The sequence below is a fragment of the Etheostoma spectabile genome, chromosome 8, assembly GCF_008692095.1.
Source record: "Etheostoma spectabile isolate EspeVRDwgs_2016 chromosome 8, UIUC_Espe_1.0, whole genome shotgun sequence".
NCBI classification, from domain to species: domain Eukaryota; kingdom Metazoa; phylum Chordata; class Actinopteri; order Perciformes; family Percidae; genus Etheostoma; species Etheostoma spectabile.
The window spans coordinates 12,936,062-12,947,874 of NC_045740.1; the positions used below are offsets into that span (position 1 = coordinate 12,936,062).

At 39.6% G+C, this 11,813-nt stretch overlaps 1 protein-coding gene across 3 annotated transcripts; it reads right to left on the bottom strand.

The window, feature by feature from the left end:
• Positions 1–255: 255 nt before the first annotated feature.
• hmg20a (high mobility group 20A) lies at positions 256–11,484 on the bottom strand. Of its 3 annotated transcripts, none has more exons than XM_032523457.1 (9): positions 11,422–11,483; positions 9,138–9,227; positions 8,806–9,015; positions 5,754–5,886; positions 4,299–4,336; positions 3,260–3,335; positions 2,761–2,976; positions 746–878; positions 256–442 (listed from the first exon to the last, which is right to left on the bottom strand). In XM_032523457.1, the coding sequence occupies exons 2-9, from the start codon at positions 9,201–9,203 to the stop codon at positions 439–441; spliced, it is 876 nt and encodes a 291-aa protein (XP_032379348.1). In that variant the 5' UTR covers positions 9,204–9,227; positions 11,422–11,483; the 3' UTR covers positions 256–438. The 3 variants fall into 3 exon arrangements, with proteins under 3 accessions (XP_032379348.1, XP_032379347.1, XP_032379349.1); XM_032523456.1 differs by having other exon boundaries at positions 11,396–11,483; XM_032523458.1 differs by lacking the exon at positions 256–442 and having other exon boundaries at positions 742–878; positions 11,396–11,484.
• Positions 11,485–11,813: the final 329 nt, after the last annotated feature.

Sequence of the window (11,813 nt, forward strand, 5' to 3'; positions counted from 1 at the left end):
AGGAAAAAAAAAAAATGGCACATTTTTAACAGAGTAGGAAAAAGAAAAGTCTGCTCAACAGGTTTTCTTGGGTATGGAAACATAAACCCACTGATACATTTATTCTTGGATCAGAACATTTCTGCACATTTTGTATAATGCTTTAGATATTGTTGTGGAAGCATTTGCTATAAACGGACAGTGAAGACACAACAGGAGCAACGAGTGACATGAAACTGTTTCATGTCCTAACATTATTTTATAAAAAGTTATTTAAACAATTATAAATAAATATGAGCCGCTACATAACCTTTACCTACATTACAATAGCAGAGTAATAAAAGAGGTTTCAAAAGGAATTGGGATGCCAGATCGTCCGGAAGATTCCTCGTCAAGGAGTGGCCTCTACTGAATGTCACAGTGAATCTCAATCCATCCAATCAGTGGGACTTGGTCCAATTATCTGGGGCATAAGCAGCAAAAGACACGCTCGTTATTCATTCACAGCTGAAAAAAACCTTAAAAAAAACAATTTAAAAACACCTAATAAATGGACCATGAGACAAAACGGTCTGACTAATGAGACTAATTGATCTATGGTCGGACTGAGAAAAGACTTTAAAGGCCTCCTTTGAAGCGTTACATTTTGACAAGATTATTAATCAAAAACAAAATAAGTCATTAATAGATAATGTAAAGTCACCAGTTGCAACTCTAAAATTCCAAAAGCAGCCATAACCCTCCATACAATCAAAGCAGCTGTTACCTGTCCAAACGGTTGACCACGTCTCTCACAGTGTTGATGAGATTCTCATGTTCCTGGGGGTTACTGACTATGATGCTGTGGAGCTTCTTCATGTACGAGTCAATGCTGTCAAGAGTGGGTGTCTCTCCACTAGCTGTGGGACAACAAGCATGTGATGTCAGTACTCACAAGCGTCTTTAAGTACTTGTGGCTGTTCTGATTTTATTAGCCAAATGTGTCATCCAAATGGTACCCCCATATACAGTACGTGACACATTTGGCAGCTAATTAAACAACAACAATATTAGGTTGCAACTGATATCTTGTCTTCACATTTTTAACAAATGATGTTTACATGTTGTGAAGTGTCATTTATTTCTCATTAGGACTGGACGATATGAGGAAAATATCTAACTGTGATTATTTTGACTGAGATTGCAAATACACTGTAATTAACGACTTTGGAGGTAATGATCATTATTGTCTCATTACATTCATTTTCATTGAAAAGTGTAAAAAAAGATTATAGTGTGATTTTTGTGAGGATCTGTACCAAACAAAGATGTTTTCACTAGGATAGGATTTGTTATCACATATTTTGCCCTTAAATTATTGCGCCCCCCCGCGATTTGGATTTTGCACTAGTCGATATTGCGATTTTGATAAATATGCAAGTAATTGTGCAGCTAATTACTCCCCACATAGTTTATAAAAAGCTTTAATTGTTTAAAATTATTGAAATTTTATGTTTGGACATCAACTAGGTGGTGGCAGGGATGACTACTGTACACCGCACTAGATGACCTGACCAATCAGAATACAAACGTTTTTGCTGTAAGTTGCTCAAGTTCCAATGTGTGATAAAAAGAATGTTACCAAACCACCAAGACTACAAGAGATGCAAAACAGAAAAATTTAGTCTATAAATGAAAAACTATTTAGAAATTGAGCAAGTGCAAGTCCTGGCATCTCAGGTTGTCAATTCTAAGTTATTTCCTGGAAATGGCACGATTTTCAAAAGAACTGATAAAACCAGAGGTAAACATGCTTGATAGAAGCTTTGATGTTACCAGTTGTTATTATTTATTGGCACTTTCTCCTAAACTGAATGTGCCTCAGAGCTGTCCTTAAGGCCATGTCTAGAGTATGTTTTGCAATCATCTTTCATCATCAAGCTCTTATGAAATAATTCCAGTGGTGTCAATGTGTGCTGTTTGCAGAGTGTGTGTCTCTGCTTTCTGAGCAAGAATTTCAAATAGGTGTGGAGACAATTGCAATGGAGAGAAATGCTGTGGGTGTGAACTCAGCATGGGTTCTTTACAGTTAAGTGCAAAAAAACAAGTGTGAACAAAGCAGGACCACATTCCTGAAATGTAAATAAAAAACAGGTTCAAATTAAGAAGAGACAGACCGACTTAACATGGCCAGTCTCTAAAAGAACAGCGAATGGTTTAAATATGTACATCTGTCCTCGAGAAGCATTGGAGTTCAAAGCACAGTAAATACAGTGGGTGTGTGAACACGCGTAAATAATTATTCATATCTCCTGGAACTAATGGGGTACTACAGTATTAGTGTCAAGGGATGGATTAGTGGTATGGATTATCAAGTCGCTGCAGGTTTATGATTCGCATTGATCAATATCAGCATGCCCAAGAGCTGCATTGCACTTTCAGAAATTAAAGCAAAGCAATTTTATTTTCCTGCACACAGCAGAATGTTGGTTTGAAAAAAGAAGTATATTTCATTTTTGTCCAAGATTACCAAAACTAGTGGTCTACACTGAGACAAGAACTCTTTATCAGCAAAAAATTGACATACTTAGGATGCTGCAAAAACTGCCCGATTTCATTAGTCATCTAGGATAGTGCCGAGTCATTTAGCTTCTTTTAACTAAACAAAAGTAGGTCCAGTAGTTAAAATGGATGCAAGTTGAATAATCATGACTCCTACTGCTGGAAACATTGTTAGCCTCAGACTGTCGTTGCATGATTGGTACTAGGTTTACCATTGAATAAAGTGATATTGATTCTCACCTGGCAAAGGTACAGAGGAGAAGCTGGAGGTGAGCGCCTGGCGCAGGGTCTCCAGGTGTTGGTGGAGAAGGCTGTTACGTCCTCTCTCTTGCATCACGTCGCCTTCCAGCCTCTCTACTGCCCCGCGCATGCTCTCCACGTGTTTCTGCAGCGCTGCGTTACGCTCCTCATACTCCATGTTGGTCTTACGCAGCTGCCTCATCTCAGCTTCACGTGCTGTTGAGGATACAAGATACAGCAGTCGGTGCCGTCATTCATTTTTTATTTACCCAGAGGTGTGTTCTTTTAACGTTTAGGGCATCACAGAGATGGGTGTACTGTGGAACTATTCTGGGACGATGGAGCACTATATATATATAAAAAAAAAAGTTATCTTGAGGTAGCGGAGGAATGTCTTTAAAACACTTAGACAAATGGAGGTTTCAAAAAAAAAAAGTCCCAGTGCAACAGCTACAAAGTCTTTCTCAGCGAGACAACTGGCTATGCTAAAGCTCTTTACCTTTGCTGTGGTTGAGAAACTCCTCTGTGAAGATTGGTATGTCAAAAACAGTTCTGTCCTTGCCTTCTGCATCCTTCTGTTGGTAGCCAGAGAGTGAGAGAGGGAAGGAGATGAGCTGAACAATGAAAACAGCTGTAGGTGGCTGGGTTATTCATTTAACACCTGGCCACAGGAGAAATACAGTGATACGGTTCAAGAAGTGAGGAAGGGGAAATAGTTTCATCAACAGGGCTGCCAAGATACCAAAGGCCCTGAAATGGTTTACAATAAAAATGTATTTCACAATAGCAGCACAAGATAAAGTGCAGGTTTCACTTGTTTACTCCTTCCTCTGAAAGAATGCATCATCCTTCCTCATTTCTTAACATAATTAAATGTATCCTCCATCCCATGTCCTTTGAAACCTAGAGGGGAAACACTTCTATTCCCAAAGGAATGCTGATTGCAACAAAGTCACCTTGACCATAACCATTCAGGAGCATGCTATACGACTCACAAAGGAAACCTCTTAATCACATCCAGAACTTAATAAAAATGAATTACACACTTAGTCGAAGCCAAGTGTTTGGATCACGAATGCAAACAGAGCACCAAAGCAGATTAACCCAGCTTCAGAGATGCAACAATAAGCATTTAATGGGTAGAGCATGAGGAGGGCAAACACAACAGGTTTAACTTCTTTGATGAGAAAATAGCAAAAACAGACTAACCGTGGTTACATCAGCTCACAATGAATTAAACTAGTGACATTTCTGGGCAAAAGCACAGGGTCACTTGAGTTTTGGAGACATTCTGTTTGTAAAGTCAAAACCAACCTTTGCAATTCATGTTGATTAAGCATTTTTACAGATATTTTGAGAACACTGTCATCTGACCTCATCTAATCTGTTCAGTATGTGTTGCTATATTCCTGCTCCAACCACGTCAATCTGTGTGGAAGATGCTGTGCTTTCCTTTCCCTAGCTAGAAGAGGATTTCTTAACTTAAATCAAGGAACGTGACTGCGAGTGTAATAGGAGGACAGGAAGGAGTTACTGACCTCGTGAAGAGCCTCGTTGGCTACCTGGTGCCCAACATCTGGTAAGAAGGGAAAGTATAAAGAAAAAGAAAAGAGCACAGCAGATGATTCATGTTTCCTTTCCACAGCATAGCCTGCCTTAACTACATCACAAACTGATAGAATGAATTAAAGTAATCCAAAAAAAATCCCATCTCTGCACTCTTTATTGTGAATCCACTGAAATGAAGCAGATACTTACTTCAGAGACAAAGCTGTTTATGTCATCAACCTTTTTGATATTCAAACTGAGAATCAGCCACAGTTGCAAAATAGGAAGAGATAATGTAGACCATGTGTTGTGTGAGCACAGTAACGGCTCTTTGGCCTCAAGCTGCTAAACTATTAACTCATTACCACTACAAACACAAAAAGTATCTCTTTTCCTTGCCACATTTCCATAAACTGGCCAATGCCAATAATAAGTTCCTACACAAAATAAAGGATTATATTCAAATATGTATTAAAACATAGCAAAAGTGTTCGGGGATAGGAAATGATGTCCTAGCCTTGTCAGCCTTACATCTTTATGTACACTAACATCCCCTTAATACATAAGCATTTTAAAAGAGTTTCCCAACAAGACCCACATCTTCTACATTAAAGTGCTCATATTTTGCTCTTTTGGCTTTTCCCCTTTCCTGTATGGTGTTAAATATTTTTGTGCATGTAATAGTTTTAATAAAAAGGTAAAAAAGTCCACCCCAGAGGAACTTACCATCTCCAACAGAAAACACTGATGACAAACAGCTCTATTGAAGTCCAGCCTTTACTTCCGTGACAAACGTGCATCACTTTGTAACACAGGTTATAATGCTCGCCTAGCTGCTAGCATGCGATACTCTTATACTGTGCTTCTGATTGGCTAGTAGTCCTTCCACAGCTACTGAGCATGTGCGACTCCCAACAAAGATGGAACAGAAGTGGGATGCTCAACACACAGAGTGAAAAGAGGAGCTGCCACAACGTGCAGTACAGCAAAAATATGGTGTTTTTTGAAAATTAAACCATGTAAACCTATTCTGGTACAACCACTAAAAACAGTTATGAACCTGAAAATGAGCATAATATGAGCACTTTAAGCCACAAAGCAACTCCACTAGATCATGAAGTGGTTTGGTGCCTTACTCATGGGCATCTCTGTGGTCAAAACAAAATATTTCAAACCAGTCAAGAGATTTAAAATTCCATTCCTATAGATCTATTCTGCAATTAATGTCTTACGATGCATGTTAATGTTTGTCAATCTGGCAGGAATTGTCCACCAAACCTAACACCTGGTTCATCCAAATGTCAGCAGACATCCAAAGTATTTGTCTCGCCAGCTACTTCTTCAACAGAACTGCCTCCGAATGAAGGTGGGCTAACTGCCAGAACACCTAGTTTTAGTGGCTGATGCCAACTTGTGATTCTGCAGCTTTTCTAACCAGATCTCACCTCCCCTGTGCCGCTTGCCCTTCTGCTTCTCCTGAACCTTCCTGGTGAAATGTTTATAAGCCTCCGTCTTCTGGTACTTCTCCAGCTCCCGCATGTAGCGCTCCTTGTCTCTCTCTGCCTCATCCAAGTATCGCTGCAGAGAAAGAGAAAGAAAGGTGAGAAGAGCTGGGAGGGCTGCGCCAAAAATGAGAGGAAAATTAGATTTGGTTAAACAGAATGAAGGAGGATTGTGGGTGAGATGGCACAGTGAGTGAGAGTGATCATTTTAGGATTAATTCCTTTCAAAAGATAAAAATAAGCAATTTCCAATACTAATAATCTACACTCACTCAACGCTTGTAACTTAGAAAACGTGATATCATTAGTTTGGGAATTAGAGGAAAACACTAATAAAACCATCTTCATGCAAAGACCTTGTCCCAGGATACTGGCATATCTGACTTAACATGAACAAAATGATACAAATCAGCAGCAAAGCACTCCGGGCTCTATCTCACCTTCGGATTTAAATACAAAACTTTTCCAGATTTCTCTAATCTTCTCTGGGGAAAAAAAGTTCTAACTTTAAATAAACGCAGCTATGCATTAAAAGTGTATTTAAAGGTTATAGCAGAATGGGTTAACATGGTTTAATTTTTGAAAAAAACACCATATTTTTGTTGTAGCTTCAGAGTGAGGCATTTCACTCCATCTTTGTTGGGAGTTGCACATGTTCAGTAGCTAGGTTAGCACAGCTAGCTGGTCATTTACAGAGTATGAGGGCTAGGAGCTAGGCAAGCATGGACTACAACAGTGCTGTTTGGAGCAGTTTGTGAACTGTGTTTTCTGTTGGAGATGGGAAGTCTCTTTGGGGTGGCGTTCAGGCTTTTTCACTTTGTAAACCTATTACATGCACAAAAAAGATATATGACACAATAAAGGAAAGGGAAAAGGCCAAAATGCATAATATGAGCACCTTAAGTGTTTGGCTAACAGACAACGCTGAGGAATTTTGTTAGATGACATGTAGTCTATATCCACGACGTTCTATATCCGGGATTGTCCCGTTACCTCCGGAAAATTGTGTTGGCATTTTAAACTCTGGTGGATTTATGAGGACTATGGTTGACCTTTGCTCAGATCTCTGCAAGTTCCTTCCGAGGCTATTTTGACGCGGCACCGCAGCTTTTCTACGGTGCTTAGCACTAACCAAGACAATTGTGATTGGTTTAAAGAAATGCCAATAATCTGAATGCTGTGTGGAGCAGCCAGACCCTCCTCCAGAGTGCTTTGGAGGAGGATCTGGCAAAGCGAGACTAAATGACATGTGCAGCATTGATGCTGACATTATGTCTGATACACAGTTCATTACAGGTTTCCAAAAGACAATTTATTGTCATAACATATAGATGATTTCATTCAGATTAATTTATGAGCTGCTGATGAAACTGAAGGGCAGTGGGAAATGATTATCATCCTGTTGATCCAAGTTCTGTCTAATTTTGAAAAGGCCTTCCATGTTTTTTGCTGGTTGAAGCACTGGGGTGTCACTCCAATATCTAAGCAGTTGACAAGCAGTAGTCAAATTGATACAGAACATTGGCATGAACATGACTGAAGTAATGGTTCCATCACTACAAAAATATCCTTTGTTATCTTTTTGTTATTGTCGCATCACACTTGAGGGCGTATCTGGGACACAATACAAGATGCCATCTATGCAATGCAATACGATCTTTAAAAGGATGTCAAACTGCCAAACATAGTCCTCATTTATAAGTCAAGTTTTGCCAGCTCCAAAACAGTGACACCATGGACTCGACAGGCTTTTGTTCCTACACTCTTTTTGTGCACAGTGAAAGATGTTATGAAAGTCTCTGCTGGTTTGAGAGTGTTACATATAGCTGGGGATAGTGTTAGATAGTGGCAGATGAAGATTTCAGTCCATACCTCTGGATCAGTGTTGGTGCAATCAATGGAAAGCCAATTAAAAATCCACCACCTTGTTTATGAAACGCCAAACAGATATTGCTGCATATTACCGCTGTAGCCTCTGATCCGTTCACTGCTTTCTCAAAACCTGGATCGCTTAGTTATTTGCTATTGTTGCTCTAATCTATATGAACACTTTTACTGAAGTTAAAGCTTTAGTGAGTAACTTTTTGATATTTATGAACGTCTTTTTCATTACATGTCATTTAGCTGACGCTTCTATCCAAAGCAAAATCAATAAAAGGGGAACTATGCAGTTTTTTTTTTTTTAGCTAAATTTAATTTACTGAACAGCTTCGGAGTCAATGGAATGGTTATGTGACTTTTTTTTTTTTTACTAGTATGGTGGTCGTCTTGCTCCCCTTTAGCGTCTGCTAGTGAAAAAACCCACCCTTGCAACTTTGGGCCAGTGAGTTGCCGTACTCAGCGTCAGGAAGTATCGCGTGATATCAGGTCTCGCAATGCAACAATTTGCTTCATGGCTCTGAACATGGTTAAGCCGGCAAAACAGAAACGAGAAAGAGGAAGCAGCGGACTGACCGAGCAGGGAGTCAGACACGGGTAAACATAGGAGCTGCCAAATATCTATTCTGAAGCTGTAGGGGAACCTCTATAGAGAAACCTGCAAGCAAAGAAATTTCCAAAACTACATAGTGCCCCTTTAAGTGTGCTTAGAAAGAGTGCTTAGAAAAAGCTAATTAAGACTATCAGATCCACAAAACTCTCTTTGTATTTCTTTGTAAGATTGTGTCGTCCGGCTACTTTTGCGCGCAGAAACTCAAGTGAAGAAAATTACCTCTTCTAAAGAGTCCATCATGGTTTTTTTTCTTCCTCTGTGTTCTCTTTGGCTACTAGCAACTGCGTGGAGGCGAGGTGAGGGTGTTGCTATCATGTGGACGTGCCGACAGTTTTGTTGTCGTTACTTAGAATTCCTCATGGGGGCGTCAGAAACAACGCACTTTAAGCACTAGCTACTAGCTTTTCATATCTTAAACAGAGTAACAAGATGCTGAACGTTGACACATTATTTCTTAAAGCTGTTGGTTTAACGTGTAATCCTGTCAGGGCCTTCTACACTGACCTGCTTCTCCTCGGGGGGCAGCTTGCTCCACTCGTTGCCCAGCATCCTCGTAATCTCTGGAAATGGCACATCTGGACGCTCTGCCCGTAGCTGCTCTCGTCTGTCGTTCATGAAGCGAACGTAGCCCGTTAGGGGGGCCTTGGGTGCATTGCTGTCTTTCATTGGCTTCTTCCTCTTCCTCCCCTTGGTCCAGCTGCCACGTCGGGGCTTCTGCAAAGATAACAAAAACAGATATGTTTGGAAATATCAGGTAGAAATCTCGCATGATATACACTGGCAGGACATTCTTGGGAGTTTGAAAAATATCTCATTTGATATCTGTGTCTTCTTACCTCATCTCCATTTCTTTGGCTGTTGTTGTCAGCATTGGCTCCAGGAGAGCCTGTCTGCTCATCCATGACTTCTATGACTACAGGGGAGATCTGTAGGAAATCAGTGGGAGATGTTAGAATAGCAAAAAGTCTCATAGAAGTATGTTAGGAGCTACAAACCTACATGGTATTACTATATGATCTGGGAAGATTAGTTAAGGTAAGGCTTGTGCTATCTGGGGGAGCCAGATGAAAAAAAGCGGGATGCACATTGTTGTTCAGTGAAGGTGGGTTATGCATTTGTAGACAGAGTTGGACAGAGGCGTGAAGCGTTGTCACCAGGGATGCAGCCCAGTCAGGAAATAGAGAGAGGACTCTTCCTTCTGCAACATGATCGCCTTTTTTTGTCCAAACTCCTCCCTGTTGTCCACCCAAGCTCCTCTTGGCCAGTCACATTTCCTCTAATAGAAATGTCTTTGCTGCCATTAATCATTATTGAGCATGTGAAGGAAAAAAACACAGCACCCCAACTTCTCAGATGCTAACTTAGCCTATATTCAACAGAAGGAAGTAGTGTTGTGTAACTGCCTCTTAATTAGAGATAAGAGAAGGGCCCTCTAAAGAAGAAATCTGTTCCCTGGCTGAACTTCTGGTCTACCTGAGCTTTAACAAGGTTTACTTGTTTCTATCCTAGCTTGAAATTACATAGTTAACTATTAAACCACCCTAAAACGCATAGGTAATTTATGTTTGTAAAAGACTAATATACAGAACACTAAATGAAAAAAGCAGAGTAGGCCTGCTAGTGGGCAAACAGCCCACGTTAAGCTCTGAAATAAGAACAACATCCTTGTGTTTTAACCTTTCACCTCTTCTAAATCACTACGTGGGAAGCGAGCCTCTATATCCTGGATGTGGTTTCTGCCCCCTGCCACTAACTATTGTGGGAAAAGTCACAGAGGAATTAGCTAAACTACCACCAAAAACCAGAAGAAGATAGTCTCTTCTTTGGAAGAGAACATGTGGGGAAATCCCCCCATCCCTTCAGCAAACAGTTGAAGTAAGCAGGGGTTTTCTTCGGTTACGCCTAATGCCGGTTTCAAGTGACACCTACACATGCCTTAAAAACATACTGCCAAACAAGAGGACCCCATGTGTCACCTATTTTGTGATGCTTTTTTGAACAAGCCTAAGAAAACAACTTTACCTGTAGGTAGGGCTTTATGGTGCTGGGGCCTTGCTATGAACAACAAATTCAAAATCTAACAAAGACCATAAAGATTGCTGAGTTTTGCTTTCCAACCCTAAGAAATAAAAACTATGCCGTAGTGCCCTCTGCTGGGTGAAAGCACACAATGCATAATTTGTTGATAAATTGCATGGAATCTTACCTGGACAGAAAAATAAAACATCACACTATATATATATATATATATATATATATATATATATATACACACACACACACACACACACAGTATGTCAACTGTACATTTTAAAATTGACTTATCTGTGCAATATCAACATCTTTTCTGTGCAATACTGTGAATACTGTCTAATGAACCTTTCAGTCTGTTCACTTATTATATTTTGTCATTACTGTGTCAACTGTTTTTTTTTTTATTGTCACTTGCTTTTTCTACTGCTTTTATGGTTCAGTCTAGGTATGTATTATTATATTTTACCTTCTTTACTGATGCACTATTCCCTGAAGCGTCGGCTAACCATAATGTTAACGTTAAGGCACATTTGTGTAAGCAAATGCTGTGGTCGACATATTACAAATATCGTCATACTGGCAAGTGAATGGTCATTATAAAATGCAACGTAGCAACTTATACATTAAATAGATAAACATTACGATGTTGATAAAGCTCATGCAAACCTTGTGACCAGCTGGCAAACAGCACCATTAGCGTCACTTAGGTTAACTCACACTAGCTAATGTCAACTTTAACAGCCGTCTTCAGCAATACGAGTTATTGCTGTACGACCGTTTAATGTCTAATAATAATGGCGACTAACGGTATTCCTAAAATTCAAAAACATATTGAAGTTATCATTATCAGAAACAATGGTTTGGCACTAGCTAGCTAGCTAGCTAGCATTTTGGACTGACGTGCTGCTGGGCAAGCTAGCATTAGCCCTCAGCTGTTAGCCAGCCGAGGGGCAGCTAACGTTCTACTTTACCTTTAGCTAACTCGTGAAAATGCGATTTGAAACATCATTCAATTAAATTTGTAATGTACATTCAGTAAAACTATCGCGTGAAAACTAACCGTAGATTACGTAGCTGTAATGTTACCTGTCCAAATGATTTTCCTAATCAAAACAATACAGCAGACAATTTATAGAACCAAACCACATAGACAGGCATGTAGCTACGGTCATAACTCGACCTGCATGATACTCCTATTTCTGCATGTATGTTTTAATATTATATTAGTTGTATTTAATTAAAATCAATTGTTACAGCTGAGAATAGCTGAGAAAACAATCTGAAAAGAGATTTGATCACGAATTGAATATATTGAAAATAACGTTATTTGGATAGTTTTTTATTCATCCTATAAAAGGTGCACACCAAAACCAACATTATTATTAAAAGCTCATATAACATGATGCCCTTTTCAAACTTACCAACGCAACCAATGCAGATTTGAAGACAGAAAACTGCTCTAGACATTCTAATTCTGT

Coding starts and splice junctions, on each gene's coding strand:
- hmg20a (XM_032523457.1), bottom strand. CDS start 9,203: ATGGATGAGCAGACAGGCTCTCCTGGAGCCAATGCTGACAACAACAGC. Junction 4,337..5,753: donor GGGCAAGCGGCACAGGGGAG/GTGAGATCTGGT, acceptor CCTTCTTACCAG/ATGTTGGGCACCAGGTAGCC. Junction 2,977..3,259: donor GTTTCTCAACCACAGCAAAG/GTAAAGAGCTTT, acceptor TATCCTCAACAG/CACGTGAAGCTGAGATGAGG.